Source organism: Penicillium verrucosum (assembly GCF_028828655.1).
Source record: "Penicillium verrucosum strain IBT 35672 chromosome Unknown utg000004l_segment0_segment0, whole genome shotgun sequence".
In the NCBI taxonomy this organism is placed as follows: Eukaryota; Fungi; Ascomycota; class Eurotiomycetes; order Eurotiales; family Aspergillaceae; genus Penicillium; species Penicillium verrucosum.
The window spans coordinates 2,990,703-3,009,744 of record NW_026643213.1 but is presented as its reverse complement, the minus strand read 5'-3'; the positions used below and the strand labels follow the sequence as shown (position 1 = coordinate 3,009,744).

Sequence of the window (19,042 nt, the reverse complement as noted above, 5' to 3'; positions counted from 1 at the left end):
CTAAGCAACATCCGAACTGACTCGATTTATGTCTTTTTTCTTTTTATTCTTCATCTTTTCCTCCTTCCTAAACCCAACCCGAATTACAAAAATTACAAAAATTGAAGGACTTGAGAGAAATCCTTTCAAAGATCCCACTCTCATATTTCCAATATCACCCACCAATAGAGCACCACTTTCCAGCTGCAGTTATGGGACCTATAAAGCACAAAGCCCTGATCAACGTCGATCTCGGAGAGGGGTTTGGAAATTGGACAATCACTTCAGATGAAGACTTGCTTCCATTCATTGACCACGCCAATATTGCTTGTGGATTTCATGCCTCGTATGTCCTTTCCTTCTTCTGTCCGACGCCTAAATTGTGCCTGCCAGTCGGTTGGAAATATGACGGAAATGACAACTCACACATCTTTCTATTGGTAGTGACCCCCTCATAATGATGGAAACCGTCCGCAGCTGCAAGGAGCACGGTGTGAAAATTGGAGCACACCCCGGCCTGCCAGATCTCCAGGGCTTTGGCCGTCGTGAAATGAAACTTTCCACGGACGAACTTACTGCAATTACTATTTACCAGGTTGGAGCACTCAAGGGGTTCTTAGACCAGGAGGGAGTACCCCTTCACCACGTCAAGCCCCACGGGATGCTCTATGGTATGTGCTGCAGAGACTACGAGACTTCCAAGGCCGTCTTCAAAGGCATCCCCAAGGGTGTCAAGGTGTTCGGGCTTCCAGGTACTTGTATGGAACAAGCCGCCAGAGATTTAGGACTGGAGTTCGTCGCAGAGCTTTATGCGGATGTCAAGTACAATGCCGATGCTTCTCTCCTGATCGAGCGCAAAAAGAAGTAAGTCATTCATTTTTGTCTTCTGGTTCTTCTTATTATGTGCTAATTCTGTCTTGCTTTCATTGTTGCAGGGCTTGGGATCTTGCCGAGGTCCGAAGACGCGTAACACAGCAGATGGAAACATGCACTGCTCCTGCAATCGATGGATCGACCTGTGGACTACCCGTCAAGGATTATCCCATTTCCATATGCTGCCATTCCGACGTTCCCGGGTGCTTGGAGTTGGTGAAGGAGACAAGAGTCGCTGTCGACACGTTTAACAAGGCTTACTTCCCCAACAAGTAAAGGATATATACAGAAATGAACTTTATTTTACGGTTACTGAGTTGAAAAGACTATTGTGCTGAGATCAACGTCTTTCTACAAATGTATCATTCTGTTCATCCTTTTCCGTTGATAAGCCAACTGGTGTAAATAATTGGAGAATGGTTGTTGAGAACCCCAACTACTCCAACTAAAGTGACCCCAAATAGCTCACAATGGATGCTGATTGGCTATAGGTCGGATACCGATCGACGTCATTTGGAGTCGAATCGAAAATGGAGAATCCGACTGGATACGCTCTCTCAACTTCCTATCTCGACATTTGAACTCGACTCCAATCAGTAGCCAACTCTACACTCGTCGACCACTGAGACCCATATTTAGAGTGATAACGTTAAATGGAAAAGGGAGTGGATCGGCCATACGGTGCGGGGGTATCACTTGGCGGCTTTCCCTTTCAGTAATACAATCAGTTGGGTTTCAACAAAAGCCACCATCGGTTAGTGTTAGTTCATTTTAATCCTCGTTCTCCAGCCGTGTATGATAAGGCATTTCCGAAAACCTGTGTACTAGTTAATTGAATGCTGTATCTTATAGAGTTGGAGAAGTCAGATAAGACAAACCTATTAAAAGCGACCATTTCTTGTTTTTATATTTGAACTCGAGTTTATACCCCAATCGAAACAAAGTACCGCAGAAATATACATACCCAGTACCCCTAGAGAGCTGAGTAGTCTTGAGTGAAGCAAAGATGGACGATGCTCTTCCCATTCCCGGAACGGTCCAGCAGGTGGATGTAGACCACACCCTGCGCCTGAGACACAATAAAGAGCAACAGGATATCGTCCTGATCCCTCTCCCAAGCTCTCACCCTGATGACCCTCTCAATTGGTCCCGATGCCGGAAATTCCTGAGCAGCACCTGCCAAATGGCCTGGTGCTTCTTCGCCGCCGCTCTCATCAGTGGTCTGTCATCCTCCTATCTCCTGATCTCGGAAGACACAGGTATCTCTGTGGCAGATCTCAGCACGGGGAATGGCCTCCTCTATCTCTTCATGGGATGGGGCACCTTGTTGACTCAGAACCTTGCGCAGGACTTTGGTCGTCGCCCGGTCCTGTTGGTTGGAATGCTGGGCTCATCGCTGTTGCAGATCTGGTCTACGTATATGAAGTCCGTGGGTGAATGGTACGCCAATCGAATTCTTCTTGGAATTTTTATTTCACCTCAGGAAGCGCTGATCGAGCTCTGCATTGCGGATATCCACTTTGCCCACGATCGAGGCTTCCACATGGGTATTTATAACTGGACCTTGTGGTGCGGTGCGTTTATGTCACCTATCGCCGGTGGCTTTGTTGCTGAAAGGTTCGGTTGGAGATGGATACAATACATCCTGGCCATTATTTGTCTTTGCTTTACGGTTATAACGTTCTTCGGCTTTGAAGAGACGATGTTCTTCCGCCAAGTTAATATTCAAGAACCGATGTTTCCTTCCCCCAAAGATACCGGGGATCTAGAGCCCTCCATTGATACTGATCTCAAAAGGGTCTCCGAATCCAAAGAGTCAGAGAATCCCGGTATTACCCCTGTCGTTGTGGAAGAGATTTACCAGATTAAAACATACACCCAGAAGTTGAAGATGTGGGGATTAAGACACCCTTCTCAGCCCTTCAACTTCTTCCGATCAATCCTTCTTTCCTTTCGTCTTCTATTCTTCCCCACGAATATCTTTTCCGGTCTTCTCGTGGGAAGTATTCTCGCCTGGTACAATGTTCTGGGAGGATCCTTAGCGGAAGTTCTAGGCGGTACCCCCTACAGTTTCACCACGGAACAGATCGGTCTTACCTACTTCGCCAGTGTGATAGGAGTGTCGATTGGATGCTACTTCAGCGGCTGGCTCAGTGACATCCTTGCAATCAAGCTAGCCAGAAGAAGAAACGGTATCAAGGAGCCCGAAGACCGTCTCTGGATGTTCTTGATTGCCCTCGTCGCTCATCCTCTCGGATGCATTCTTTATGGTGTCGGGGCAAGCCATCACATTCCATGGATTGGAGTCGTCATCGGAATGGCCTTCATTTGCATCACCCTACCGATGGGATCTGGCCTAGCCATTACCTACATTATTGACAGTCAAAAAGAGCTGGCTGGAGAGTCAATTGTGACTGTTATTTTGATCCGTAACACAATTGGTGAGTTGGAATATCTTGCGAGGATCAATCAATATTTTTTTAGTTATCTGACAATACTATCCTAGGTTTTGCTTTTGCATACGCGGTCAATCCCATGATCACGAACATGGGGCTGCAGAATACTTTTATTCTGATAGCAGTGTTGGGAATGGTTTTCTGGAGTGGTTGTTTGCTATGGATCAAAATTGGAAAGTCGGCTCGGAGATCCATTGCTAAATCCTACTGGAATCTAGTTGAGACTCATGGACTTGCTGCCCACTAAGCTTATTGTGTTTCGGTACTTCGGCATGCCGATCTCGGGATCTGACCGAGCTCGGGACACTCAAAGCTTGTTTTATGTGAGATGTCATTTTTCACACGTTGCTTACTGGAAAAGTAATACTTCCAAATGGAAACATGAGATTTGGTTGTCTATATGTTTAACTGATGTTCGTAAGTGGCCGACCCAACGGTCTCTATATCCACGCACAAATCCACTCCTCAAACTCGTATTCATCGTTCATGCCTTACCCGCGCTAAGCCTTCGCGCACGGCCTCCTGGATAACGCCCTCTTGAACAAAGGCCTTGGCGATACTCACACTTAACCGGGATAATTGACCAAACCCCGAGAAAGGTGGCTAAGTTGGGTCTTAGAAGGGGGAGACTCGGCTGTTAGTGCATATTTGAGGCATCAACCATCACCTCAGGCAGCCGGGACTGCTAAACATAGCTGTGCCAGGACAAGGGAAGGCATTTTCATGGATGTTGCCAAGGGCTGAGTTACATGGTTTTAGACCAATTTTAGAAGATCTTGGACTTAATTCCAGTCATTAGATAATCCCGAGTTCTCCTTGTGATGTCTTTTTGATAGTCCTTTTAGATATATACGGTGGTAAGAAATATCTTTATATAAGAGTCTTTCTATATATAACTAGGAGTATCAATCAATTGCACACACATATATATATACACCAATCATGCATAAGAGGCCAAGGAAGGGTATTGTATTTGGCGTGTGGCTTATGTACAGCCATTAGTCGGGCGCTACTATAGCGTCGCACGTCTAGACTGAGCCGGAAGATCCGCACTGACCTTTCGATAAAAAAGCAAATAAAAAATAAAGACACTAGCTAGCTTGGCATCTGCAACAACAGTCTGGAAGGGTCGAGCAAAAGCCTCGGGCTAATTAAAGCCAATCCGTGCGTGACCACCAACGACTATTTCTTAAGAGTCTGGGTTTGAGAAACCTAACCAACTTCACATAGTAGATTCCTATGTTAGGTGCCTCTGTACCTGTGTACCTGTTTCCAGAGCCCCAGGGCAAAAATCAGGCGAAAAAACTAATAGGCGGGGCATTGATGGTGCGGCGCCAGCCGAGGTTTGCACATCACATTCCCGATGAACTCCGCCCCCCAAAATTGGAGGCAGCCAATCTCCACCGTTCTATCAAAGCGTCGTAATACGGACCAGGATCAAACATGGATGTCGCTCCTTCCAACCGAAGGTAGAAACAATGCCTGATTCCCACAGTTCGACAATCCACAATGTTAGCAGTCGGCCAGCATCTGCACTTTCCAGTCATAATAATTATATAGGTTTTGAGAACTAAAGCCGGACCCAGTTACAACAGGCTTCCCCTGCGAGGCTGAGCACACTTGATTTTGATAATGAACAATATGCGTCTTTTTCCTGGATTTTAAGTTACATAGTGACAGGTTGATAAATACCTCATTCGTATTCCGTACATTATATACTTGGGTCGCTGCCATATGTTGTTGAAATACCTGGCATACGCTACGGTTCTTCGGACTACCCTGATAAACCCAACCTTGTAACTGAGCTATTTTGAAATTGCGAAGGCAATACCGCAGGACATTTTTATTCAGATAGTCAAGGCCGAAGACACCAAATCGAGAGTTTCACTGTGGTTTTCAAATTACTTCTCACTCAGAAATTCGAGCACCAAGTGGATAAGATACCAGCAGATCACGGACTAATCCGACTACCGCGAATATGGATGTTGATAGAGTCTTGGGGTTCTAGAGAAAATGCCTTGGAGCTGTACAAAAGAGGGATATCAAATATAAACAAATTATCACTGACGAGCATTCTTCAAAAGAAGCTCAGTTCCTTCCGGCCAGCCAGAAGAATTCGCCATATCCAAAACCGTCGTACCAGTCTCATCTTTCTGAGAAACATCAACCAGACCACCCTTCTCAATCAAAAGCTGCAACAACCGAAGATCGCGGTCCTCAATGGCCTGCATAATCGCATTCCAGTCACGGTAACATGTATTAGGATCAGCGCCCCTTTCCAGAAGCAACTCAATCATAGCAAAGTTACCATCGTCACATCTCCGGATCGCCTTAACGAGTGGCAAATGCTCACCAGGGGCATTGGGGTCCGCACCAGCCTCGTCCAGAAGATAGCGCACAATAACCCAGTGACACTCGCGCAGAGCTGTTGTCAGTGGTGAGAACACACCGCCGTTTTTCCACTCTACGCTGGCGCCAGCTGCGATGAGTAGTTTGACGTTTTCTAGTTGGTTGGCCTGCACTGCTTTCTCCATAACACCCTTGTGTGCCGAAAGATCGGTTATACCGGGCAAAATAAGCCGTAGCATGCTCGTCGATTGAGTCGCCATGTATATTGGCCAGTCCTTGCCGCGTAGGTTGGGATCGGCTCCGTTTGCCAATAGCCATTCTAGCATTTCTGGACGGTTCTTCCGGATCGCAGTGGTCACGGCTGTGTGGCCTTGCTCAGTACGGTCGTTTGGATTGACGCCTCCTTGGCCCACGAGCCATTGTAGAGCCTCCATATAGTTTTCCTGTACGGCGCACTCGACAATACCTGGTGGTTTGCGGAGATCTGCGCCGGCGGCCACCAAGTCCGGGAGGAAATGAAGACGTTTATGCGTGATACACTTCCAGGCTGGGTACTCAGATGCCATCACATTCGGGTCAGCACCGTGATGGAGAAGCAAGGTGAGGATATCGGGTCGGTCATCGCGGATGGCGGAGCAGAGTGGTGTGTATATTCCATCTTTCTTGGAATTCGGGTCCATACCCGCCTGCAGCAGGACGCGCACGGAATCGATATTATTAACACCTGTCGCTTGCTCCATAAGACCAGGGGTCTTTTTTACATCGGCACCCCGCGCGAGCAGGATGCGCAAGCAGCCTGGGCGGTGGACAGCGGACCAGAGGACGTGCTCGGGTCCGGGCAAGTTCGGATTCGCGTCTTTGTTTAATAAGACTGTCACTATAGATGGTTGGTCACTTTGCACAGCTTCGCATAGTGCGGTCTTGCCGTGGTCGTCTTTGCGATTGGGGTCGGAACCGGAATTAAGCAAGGTTTCGATAGCTTGCAGCGGTGCGCGTTTGTGAATCGCGTCGATGAGTAATGTTGTGCCATCGCGCGTCTCCTCTTTCAGATTTACGCCGTGCGCCAGTAGAGTCTCCGTTAGCTTGATGCTGGCGGCATCGTGACCCGAATGACTGAGGCTGATCTCCTCAGCAGAAGCTGTTGGGTTAGGTTTGGCCAGCCGGTGCGTAAGTTCCCGCTGATCAAAATACGGAGTTTTCGCGGTCTCACGAGGCTGGGGACTCAGGAAACCGTTCAAGGACAGAACGGAGGACATGTCATCCGTGATAATTTCGGCTTCTTGGCGAGTGCCTTGGTTGAGTCGGGAGGCGGTAAATGATTCTTTCGGTGGCACAGATGGCGTCGACCGCATTGAATCAGGGGACTGATGCTGACTCGATGAGGATCGCTCAGGTTCGATAGACTTGGCCTTGTTTATGCCCATCACAGAGCGGCCTTTAGATACGCGATCGAGCGCGGCCGCTAGGCCAGCGTATCCGATACCCACGGACTCTTCCGGGTGGGCGTCTCCGAGCGACCAGTGAAAGGCCATACCACTAATTTGGAGAGTTTCGGTGGTCTTCTTCAGCGACTCATGAATGCGATTGAGGTCATGGCCTGGCCGATTCCATCCTCGCTGAAGCTTTCCCAGTGCCCCGCGATGTTCGTATTGAACAAGCTTCAAAATGATCTTGTCAAGTTGTTGGAAGTCCCGGTAGGTGGAGACGAATTTCTTCTCCACCTCTTCAATTATAACATCAGGTAGGGCGCGATTGGCGCCGGCTAGTTCGGTCACTCCAGCTTCAATAGCCCATAACATGCGACAAGTGTCGAGGAAGGTATGGGAAAGTTCGCGAAATCCGTCGGGGAGGTCATTGGTTGTGCTGAGGTAATTTAGCATGTGCACAGAGATCTGGTTGCCTAATTGCGTGGCAAGAGCCGAGACGCTGCGGATGGTTTCCTCTGGCTTTGCCGGCATGGTTGCAGTGAGATGTTCACCTAGATAGAGAGAAGGAGATACATAAAGGAGTCAACCTTGGAAAAAATGAGAGTGGAGATTTCCCAGATAAACATGGGGGGCAATCTGGGCCGGCCAAGTTTGGGGCCAAATCCTCCATCTATACAGTGGGGCCACATTACCCAAGTAACCTTCCAAGGTTGGAACCTTCGTACTTTCAATCTCTCGATCTAGGGGGGTGGTACCATGGCTTTGTCTCCATTAGTGCATGTGAGACCCATGGTTCAACTGGATCAGCTGCCTGAGGCTTTGCCCACACTTGAAATAGTTTCACACATTAGAAAACAGAAAATAAAGAAAGTTGTCCAATATCTCCTCTCCGTAGGTGGACTGAAAAGGGGACTACCGCTTGGCCTCGGTGCGATAATGGAATGTGGGTCCAGACTCCAGATAGTCACATAGATGACTACATGTAGGTGATCGCTGAAGTTGAAACACAAACATGTACAAATCGGAATAACGGTGCATTCAACCCAACTTTAAATATTTACAGTTGCCTGGACACGTGGGATAAATGTCATCCTTTGGGATCAATTGAACGTATCTCCCCCATTCCACTCCTACGCAGCCATGTCAATATCCCGCCCATGAAACATTTTTGGGTTTGGAGCTCTCCTGCGCCCCGCTTAGCTTCCCATTGACTTTTCTCGATTTTTTGAAGCCTTAATAAGTGACTAAAACGTCTCACCATTGTTCCTACAACATAATTGTCCCCTAATTGTTCCGTCCCTCCTCCGTAGATGACCCTAATTGGCCCACCCCCACAGAGGAGATAGTTTCAAATCGGATTTGAATCTTCTCAATCTAGCTTCGTCCCAGAGCTTAAGGTATATATTTCACAGTCGGATTCTGAATTTGTTCGTTTCACAAGTATATATCGCATTATCAAGTTTGGTGTTCTCAGCCAGCCATCACTGTGGAGCTCACGTGTTTGGCGGGTCACACCGGCCCCCATCGGATAACGATCATTTGATTGGTTAGGCGACCTCGGGACCTCACTCACGTAACTCACTACCGAGCTGGCCACCTCACCCAACATACTAATTTCAATCAAATATATCTCAATCAAAACTCCAATTAAATGTACTAAACTGAGAAATCCTCTGGAAATAACTGTCTTTTATAACCCTAGCTTTTGTATAACCCGTACTTTGGTAATACTCTCGTTCATATTATAAAGGTAGCGAAGGCCTTCTCTGCCGGCGGGGGAAGATAACTAGTTAGTTACCTTAATTACTTCTACCGGCTTGGTAATTAATTAAGAAGCCTCTTAGACTATTAAGCCCACTTTAGCTACATAGTATCAACCTCCGAGATCTAGTTCTCTTTAACTTCTATTTCTTATTAGTAGTGTGTAATTCGGTTCTTTCTCGAGAAGTACGGCACATTGTATGCAAACCTTAATTTACAGCGGAATTAATCTCCATAAGTAAACAGATCAATATTAATTTATTTAACTTATAAACAGATAAAACGTGTATAAAGGATCCTTAGAAGTAAATATGACTAAGGTGGAGGCGGACAGACAGGGGTAAATTAGTCGATTGCTGAACCGCTCCAGGTCTCGTCCGATGAGCCGCTGTGTCCCGCCGCACACTTGGCTAAATCATGATTCTGAGACACAACACTTTTTAAGTTTCTACAATAACCTCTTCCCCTGAGGTAACCATTCTATTTTACCGTTTCCAGAAAATACTATTCAATTCTAAGTGGACTTTAACATGGCTCTCATCGAAGTCCATCAAAAGAATTTGCCAAAACGGCATATCAAAAGTTTCCTTAGTAGGATGCTTCACTAATCCCATCCCATCTTGTTTGCACATATTAGATCTCCAGCCTCGGAATAATATAATAGAAGATGGAAATTGGTTGCTATTATAGATCCGGACTAGGGTCGTCGGTACCTGGAGTACTGGGATTTTGATGTGGCCCTACTTATATAGGTAGGGCTGATAGGGTGACTGGACGGACTACTGGTGCAAATTCTTCAACCATATCACGTTGGGCCCTTCATGCACTCTTCTTTGATAGAGAACAGTGATAGAGAACAGCTAGAAGAGATACATGTCTTCTTAGCTCATGATATAAACCAGGAGACAAACAATCAGCAAAATGAGGAGATAGAAACCGATTGTTTAATGTCGTCTACAAGCCTGTAGCAAAAAGCGAGGCTTGACTTTGTGATTTAAAAAAATCCAAGATTAGCGCACATTAGGTGTCGGCGTCCTTGCTAGCTAGCATGGATTAGAAGAGAAAAACTACGAAGATAAAAAAAGACGTTGGACAGTTGGTAAGCACTGATCCCATTTCTAGGCACAAACGGTCATATCATCCTCGCCGTAATGACTCAAGGTATAAACGGCTTCCAAATTTAGAAGGAACGAACGTCAAGTTTGTCATTGTTATTGAGAATCTGCTTGGTCAAGTCGAGGCTTGCCGCTTGAAGGATAATATTGACCTGGGTCATGAGTGTTTCATTCGACCCCCTAGTCAGGGCACACGTTATCACTTTCACCTCGCAATCATAATACGATATTCTAGGCAGATTTCGAGAACTTAATGCTGCCTCACTAAATATCACCTGACGACAAAACAAACTGGGAAGGAGACCGGTCAGCTTGATTTGCCTTAGAACCTTGAAGTGTTTAGGGTGTGATCTACCCACTCCCTGTGCTGATCTAGGCCAAGCACAACCAAATGAGGGAGATCTTGATCATCTTTAAGTACGACAACGAGATGGCTCTTGTCTTGGTTTTCGATATAGTTGATAGGTATATTATAGCTTCTCACCATCGTAACATATGCTGCGCAATGGTAGGGCGTAGATTTCAGGTCTTCTGGTGAGAAGGGGCTGACAATTCTTACCAGAGATGAAAATGAAGATCTTTTGCTTTTTTTCTCAAATATCTTCTGTTATGGCATTCCCCTGAATCGAAAAATCATGATATCCATGGAGCTTTCACAAAATGAGAAATTATAAACATTAAAATCCTGACAAAAACGCTGGACCGTTATGCTGAACATAGATAATGATGGAAGCTCTTAAGAAAGCGAGTCAATGCCTGCTCGCTTCACATGATTGATGATAGTACTGCAAGTTTCGTGGAAGCGAGCTTCAGTGATGTTCAACTGAGGATCACTGACGGCGTACAGCTCTTTTTCTTTAAGATCAATAAAAGCCTCGAGCGCCAAAACCGTGGATAATTCCCGAAGCATGATACAGAGAGCAAGATAAGGCGTAAACATGGCACCCCGACCATTGGCGACAGAGAAGTTATCCTCCAGTGTAGCAATAAAGTCACTGGTGTTATCGAACTCGGCTCGTCGGGTATTGAGAAACCTCATCATAGCAGGTTTCAGAGCCCTATGATGCTTACCGCTGAAGTGCTTTTTGGTATTCGCCATAAAGGCGTCCGCCAAGTACACATCGTTTCCGTAGGCGCGAATTTCAAGATAGAACTCGTTGCTTACGCTCAATTCGAGCCATCTGGCGACTTGGCACGAAAGCTCGTGCCATTGCTGTCTGGCAGGATCACTGCGCGATGGGCGGGGCAAGTTTGCGTCGATCAAGAGGTGCAGGTTGCGGTCTGTTAAAATGTTCACCACTTCGTCGTACCAATCATCGAAATCTTCTGCGTCGTCGAGGCGAGGCGAGAGCTTGGGCAACACGACCGGGTCAACGTCGGGGAGACCCGTAGCTTGGTCAACTGAGACTTGATACCAGTTGCGGTCGCGTGACGCGCCTGGGCTTCCGATACTCCCATTTGTGCCGTTGCCGTTTGGAGAAGTGAACATGGCCGAAGCCTCGCGCCCAGAGCGCTGAATAGATTCAGATGGAATTATGGCGAGGGATCAGGGGCACTTCTAATTTGATGAGGCTGATAGCGGGTGAGTTGCAGTTCGACAGTGGGGGTATGTTGTAATTGAAAAGACTTTGAACGAACATTCGATTTTTAAACCGATCTCCGATAAGTGTCGTTAAAACTTAACGTGATGGTAAGGTGGCTGAAACGTGACAAATGAGGATGAGAGGAGATCGGGGATTGTCTCACAGAAAATCAAGCACAGCGTGTCCAACCAACTTTCAGTCCGGGGAGAAATCCAGTCGGTGACAGGTAAGATTATTATTTTATCTTTCACGACGTGTAACATTTCAGAATGGGCCGTAAATCCGAATCAATATGAAACTCGCTTGGGGATATCAATGTTGGCGATTTTAGCCCTCGCTCACATATACCAAGTTCTCCTCCGTTAATAACGTATATCTCACTATTACAATCACATATAACATATATCATGAAATCTCATGGTTACGACTCCTAGGCACAACCTTGGAAGTGCAACGTGTAGAGTGACCGATTTAAGTGGACCCCGCAACGCGTAATGTTATACAGTAAGTTTACCACACATTTATCACAACTATACCCGACTATTTATAGCAAAGGGTCTGTCTTTTGATAATCCGTAGACTTGGCTTTAAGCTTAGAGTTGAGATGGAAGCAAAGGCGCAGGGAAATATATCGGGATTCTAATACAGTCTTAGTCTTGTCTTGCGCATTTTTAAACCTAGAGATCTTGCGACCTTAAATTATTTATATCCGCAATTTTCACAAATACCTCTTCAACGTAATGTACTTAGTTAACTAACTAGTCCATTCGCTCTTTAGTCTGACAGTTCAGGAGAGGAAGCGGTTGCAATTCGATTGAACAGACCTCTTCCCGTCATATATATCCGCGCTGGTTCATATATCATGTCACACTATCAACTTGGACGGTAGCCTAACTGTATGATTCAATGTTATCCGTAGAAGCTGTTTCCATTTCTCGTCACATCGATACCTACTAGGTAATTCTTCTGGTTCCGGACCTTGGCGCCGAAAAGCGGGTAGACCCGCACCCAAGTACAACCTTGGAACACTCTCCCGTGGGACAGGGCACACCCAATGTAAGCTTAATCTACTTTTGATCTCGTAGATCCTCCAGATGGCAAGGTCCGAGTGGAATTCTGTCCTGATGTCTTCGAATTCTTGGTTCGAAGTGTAGTAGAACCATCCCATAGATGCTTATTTGCTATGCTTAAATATATCATGGATTCTAGACCTGGCATTACACCGCCCACAGGTGCGGAGGTACCGCACCTATACCTGCACCTTAGGAGGTTCAGGCGCGGACCTTCGCACCTGACCCGAACCTAAGGGTCGATAGGTTCGGTGCAGGGTTACCCTCATCAACCCGTATATTGTCACGTCCTGCACCATACAAAGTAAGGTGCAGAACCCGCCTGGACCCGAGATGGCACCTTCAAGGTGGACCTTCGGAGGTCTTCGGGACCTACGCAGACATATCAATGGCCTGCGAGATATATGGGTCCAATGCACATGATCTCGCTTAGGCTGCGCACATTGCATAACTAGTGGATTTGGAACTATGGACAAAGGTTTATAGTTTAGTTTGAATATATACGTAGTGCTAGTGGCAATTGCTTCGCAGTAGTAATTCGTATTATATATGCCCTTAGCACTCTAATCATACCCTTTATAAGACCCTTTATAGTAGGTCTTTATATTCTAAACTATCTTATTTTTAATCGGACCGCTACTAGTAAAATATAGTGCCTATACGCCGAACCCGCGTAACCACGGAATAAAGTAAGGAGACGCCGGAGGCAGCTATAGAAGATAACTTCGAAATAGACCTCGGCCTCCCCGAAGGTAAATACGAAAGGGTATAGGTAGGTTCTACGAACCCGACCGAATCTATCGCGGAAGAACTAATCTCTATTATAACCGTCGAAGATAACGAATAAACTAAGGGTTTAAAGATAGCAAAGGCCCGCGTATAATAGCTTAAAGAACTTAAAGAGTATCTAGAGATATAAGCGTAGATAGAGAAACGTATAGCGGAATTAAATACGAAGGCTAAGCTAAGTATTCCTCTAATAAGAATAATATTATTAATAGATATAGATCTCGATAACGATAGGGAAGAAGATAACGAAATAAGCTTCAAAGTCCTCTTAGTATACTATATATTAAGTATAAGATATCCTCCGTACCTAATAAGTATCGTAAAATACTCTAGAAAAATACTCTAAGAGTATAAGATATAGTAGACGCGCCTAAATAACTACTTCGGCTAATATCTATACTACTTTAAAGATAATACTATAAAGATAGATAGGGGGGTCGAGGTCCTTAATAGCGATATAATAATAATATAGGAATCCTATATTACTAAACCTAAGGTATTAAAAACTTATATAGAGTTTATCCGGTTCCTATAATATATAGTAGATAATCCTCGGGTTATTTATTAAGAAGTAGAGGAATAATAAATATATTACTAGTAGAGGCTAGGCTAATCGGTTATAATATACTCGCTATATATCGACTAGATAGCGAAAAACCTATATATACTACTACCGGAGAATATACGTAAAATACGTCTAAGTATAGGTATAATTAATAATATTAAAATAGAAGATTATAGATAGGTCGAGATAGATCTAAACTATTTATATACCGACCTCTTAGGTCGCCTATAAACTATCGAATTAGATCTAAATTTATAGAAGAAGACTTCGAAACCGAGTTAATCTATCTTAGAGAAATAAGGTAAGAAAGGTAAACGACCTTTCGTAAAGACGTAGGACGTAGAGGAAACCTCGTAATTGTCACGACTGACGTCTTACGTCATCGTACATCGTTCTCATCTGATCTATGATCATATGCCACTCCTTTGTTTGCTACTATGCTACTATGCCTAATTAGGTAATAGCTTGATAGCTACTAAGCCTAATCGGGTAATAGCCTTTTCTTTGTCTTCTTTATTGTTTGCTTTAGCGAGAAGGACGGGGTTTGCATTGTTTGCATAGATCTGGCATATATCTAGGCCCTCCAGATCTTGCTTCTCTTTCCTTCCTTTTCTCCCCCCACCTTTAGTATCTTGAATTTGAATACTCTCTTGCTTTGTCATCATCGATCGATTACTAAGCTTGTAGACTTGGTTCGTCACAGTAATTTATATATAAAAGGCCGGAAAAGAAGCGTAGAAAGGATAAGAAGCCCTTATCTATATATAAATATTACTAGAAGTATAGCTATAAAAAAAGCAAATACTACTTCCTTTATAGAAAACCGGGTAATAATATAAAAGACAGTAAAAAAGATAATATAAAAAAATAAAGAACCTAATACTTTAAGTAGTAGCTATATTAGGAGTTACTATTTTAAATCTATAACCTCTAAAAGCCCTTATAAGTAAGGCTATAATCTATATTAGGATAGAGAAAATCCCTATATATACCCTTATAAATTATAGCGTAGAACGGTCTTTTATTAGTTAGAAATAGATAAAATAGAACTTAGAAGACTCGTAACTCTTACCGCGAATAGTTAAAGCCGTCGACGGATAGGAGATTAGGTCTTATAAAGTACGAGAAGTAAAGTTTAGCCTAATTAATAGTATAGGCGTAAAAAGGAGTTATAATCTTATAGTAGAAGTAGTAGATATATAAAAATACAACTTAATCCTAGGATTCGATTAGTTAACCTATAAAAACCTATAGATAGATTAGAAAGAAGCTTCGTAGTAGTATCGTAGTATATAAAATAAAGATAATTTTAAAAGAATTATAGTAGAGGACTATATATAGGACCTATTATAAGGCGTAAAATATATCCTAGTATACCTACGGGTAGGCCTAGTAGGGTCTATAAGACTAGGAGTAATATAAGAAGAAGCCCTACTAGAGGAATATATAGACTTTATAGATATATTCGATCTTATAAAAGTAAGGATCTTAGTATTATATTTAAAAGCGGATTATATAATTAACCTTAAAAGAGATATATAATCTTTATAGAAATCTATATACCTACTATCTAAAGAATAGCTTTAGGTATTAAAGAAATATATTAAAAAAGCTATAGATAGGGGATAGATCTAACCTTTATAAAGCCCTATAGGGGCGCTAGTACTCTTCGTACCTAAGAAGGACGGAGGACTAAGATTATATATCGATTATAGAGGACTAAATAAGATTATTATTAAGAATTAGTATCTATTACTATTAGTAGGAGAGTCGCTAGATCGCTTTATAGGAGCTAAGATCTATAGCTAGTTCGACCTCTTAGATATATATTATCGCCTATATATAAAGATAGGAGATAAATAGAAGATAGTATTCTATATAAGATATAGGCTCTTCGAATATAGAGTTATACTATTTAGACTTTCTAATACGCTAGTAATCTTCTAATAATATATTAATAGAGCCTTCGTAGACTTTATAAATATCTTTATAGTTATCTATTTAGATAATATTCTAGTATTCTTATCTAGCGTAGAAGACTATATAGAGTATATTCGAAAGGTTCTTATAAGACTCCGCGAATATAAGCTCTATATAAAGAGATCGAAGTACGTATTCTATACTATAAAGGTAGAATTCCTTAGCTTTATTATTACGCTAGAAGGCGTATAGATAGATTAGAAGAAGATAGTAATTATTATAGATTAGCTAGAGCCTAAGAGTATCTATAATATCTAGATATTCTTAGGGTACGTAAACTTCTATAGAAGGTTTATAGTATCCTTTTCGAAGATCTATAGACCTCTTAATATATTAGTAAAGAGACTAGATACCTATAAGAAGGGTACGAATAAGAAGATATAAGACTTCGTTTTTATAAAGGAGGCGAGAGAAGTATTCGCTATTCTAAAAAGTTGCTTTATAAAGGTACTCCTTCTAACCTACTTCTAATTAGATAAAAAACTACTAGTAGAGATAGATACGTTAGGCTTCGTACTAATAGTAATTATCTCGTAACTTAAGGAAGATAGTTAATAGTACCCCCTCGTATTCTATTTAAAGAAGCTTAGTAGGCTAGAGATATATTATAAAACCTACGATAGTAAGCTACTCGCTATTATAGAGGTATTTAAAATATAAAGATACTATTTAGAAGATACTACGGATATCCTTATATTATCGGATTATAAGAACCTAAAGGGTTTTATAATACTTATACCTTAGAATCTTAGTAGGAGATAAGCGCGATAGGTAATACGACTTATATCGTTCGACTTTATAATATAGTATAAAGTAGGTTTAAAGAACCTAGCCGATAGGCTAAGTCGGAGGTCCGACTATACTTAGGAAGTAAAGGAGATAGAGTTAGTAGACCCTATAGAAGGTAAGCTACTTTCGAGGATTAGATAAAGCCTATAAAAAGGACCCTTTATAAGTAAAGTAGAAGAAGCCGAAAAGATCTAATTAAATATTATAATACGCGTAAAAGCCGCGAAAGACCCTTAGACTAAGGGTACGATAGATACGAAAACTATATTAGAGCTTAAAAAATAGGCCTAAAGACCTATAGAGAAGAACCGATAGGTATATAAGGAGGTTATAACTATCTTAGAGGAGTAAAAATAGGCTCTCGAAAAACCCTACGAAGTATAAAAGCTATAAGTAGATAAATACTAGGTTATTAGTAATTATAATAGTCCGGAACGGTATATTACCCGCGCGGAAGTAATAGTTAGCTTTATAGGAGAAATAGCGCTAAAAGATACTTCTATAGAGTCTATCGTAAACCTTATAAAGCGGTATTAGAGCTAGGACTATTTTATAGAGGATAAGCGTAATAAAATAGACAAAGTAGAGAGTAATAGACGCCTTAGCGGTACGCTATAGGTAATAACTATCGAAGATAGCCTACTTAGATATAGTAGGAAGGTTTATATATTAAGAGACCTAGTTATAATATATAAAATTATACGTACTTACTATAGTAATCCTTAGGTAGGATACTATAGGAAGAGGCGAACTATTAAAAGGATTTATAGTAAGTATTTTTAGTAATATATAAAGAAGGAAATAACTTTATATATAGATAAATATAACGTCTATTAAAGGAACGTAGTATATAAATATAAACTATATAGACTATTAGAACCGTTACTAGTGCCTTAGAGACTATTATAATAGATAAGTATAGATTTTATAATAGATTTACTACCTTCGAAGTAGGAGTATAAAATCTATAATACGATACTAGTAGTAGTAGATCTATTTATAAAGTTCGTAGTCTATATACTATATACTAAGGATATAATAGTAGAAGACCTTATAGTTACGTTATATATAAAAGTCGTCCTATAGCTAGGGATACTAGAGAATCTTATTAGTAATAGAGGAAGTCTATTTACTAATACTTTTTAGGCTAGCTTCTATTTTTACCTTATAGTACGGAGAAGATTATTTACTACGTATTATCTATAGATAGATAGATAGACGGAAAGATAGAATTAATCTATTAAGTACTACTTTTATAATTACGTTAGTTAGTATTAAGATAACTAGACTAGGTAGATTCCTCTTACGTAGTACGTATATAATACGACTATATATTCGGCTCTAGGTATATCCCTAAGCGAAGCCCTTATAAGAATCCGACCCGAACTCTAATCGAGCGTTAAAGATAATAATAGAGAGGTCTATAAAGATACGAAAGAACGTACGAAAGAGCTTATAGAACGGCGAGAAGAGCTTAAAGAGAGGTTATAAAAGACAAAAGATACTATAAAAAGAGCCGCGGATAAGAATTATATAGAGAAAACCTTTATAGTAACTAACTAGATACTACTTCGGAATAAATATATTAATTTAGGACGCCCCTTTAGAAAACTAGATAATTATTATAAAGGACCCTTCTAAGTAGTTCGTAAGGTAGGATAATAAGTATACTAATTAATATTAACCCCTCTATATCGGAAAATCTATATTACGTAGTATATCTCTATATTAGAGCCTTATAAAGGTAAACTAATTCGTAGCGAGCGGCTAGATCCTATCGAAGTTAATAGAGAACCTAAGTTTAAAGTCGACTATATTCTATAGATTAAAAAAAGAGGTAGAGGCTTTTAATATCTAGTATATTAGGAAGGCTATAGAGATAGCGAGAATACCTAAGAACTAAGTAGTATATTAGATAATATAATTATAATAGATTAATTCTAAAAATCTAACCCGCCGAAGACGACTTAGAAGAAGTTATAAAAGTCTTAACGGGGTTTAAAAGAGAGATAGAATAATTCGTAGACCCTTTTAAATTATCCTAAGTACTATTTATAAACTATAGCTAGTAGAAATATAAGAGTAGTAATCTCTATAGCGAGGCTCTTACTATAATTAGCCTATAATAAACCTACTAGACTAACGTTATTAGAGGAGATAACTCGTAGCTTTATAGTCGGCAAAATAGGCGTTACCCTAAAGATTAGTAAGGAGTACGAATCCTTAGATAGACTAATAAAGGATATACCGCTTTTATAAAGGACGAAGGGATATAGAAGTAAAAGTCTTCGCGAAAGGCTTCCTAT

The 19,042-nt window shown here is 41.8% G+C and overlaps 4 protein-coding genes across 4 annotated transcripts; 2 read left to right on the top strand and 2 right to left on the bottom strand.

The window, feature by feature from the left end:
* Positions 1-170: 170 nt before the first annotated feature.
* Positions 171-1,128, top strand: N7516_010464 (uncharacterized protein; the record flags this gene model as incomplete). Its single annotated transcript, XM_057223183.1, has 3 exons — positions 171-325; positions 424-843; positions 915-1,128. Coding segments are annotated over 3 exons (789 nt in total), but the record flags the coding sequence as incomplete, so codon positions are not given.
* A 730-nt stretch (positions 1,129-1,858) lies between these two features.
* On the top strand, positions 1,859-3,555 carry N7516_010463 (uncharacterized protein; the record flags this gene model as incomplete). Its single annotated transcript, XM_057223182.1, has 2 exons — positions 1,859-3,293; positions 3,359-3,555. The coding sequence occupies 2 exons, from the start codon at positions 1,859-1,861 to the stop codon at positions 3,553-3,555; spliced, it is 1,632 nt and encodes a 543-aa protein (XP_057070403.1).
* A 1,813-nt stretch (positions 3,556-5,368) lies between these two features.
* On the bottom strand, positions 5,369-7,615 carry N7516_010462 (ankyrin repeat domain-containing protein; the record flags this gene model as incomplete). The annotated part of the gene is made up of 1 exon (XM_057223181.1): positions 5,369-7,615. One exon carries the CDS (start codon positions 7,613-7,615, stop codon positions 5,369-5,371), a length of 2,247 nt encoding a protein of 748 aa, XP_057070402.1.
* A 3,081-nt stretch (positions 7,616-10,696) lies between these two features.
* N7516_010461 (uncharacterized protein) lies at positions 10,697-11,449 on the bottom strand (the record flags this gene model as incomplete). The annotated part of the gene is made up of 1 exon (XM_057223180.1): positions 10,697-11,449. The coding sequence occupies one exon, from the start codon at positions 11,447-11,449 to the stop codon at positions 10,697-10,699; it is 753 nt and encodes a 250-aa protein (XP_057070401.1).
* Between the last annotated feature and the right edge of the window lie 7,593 nt (positions 11,450-19,042).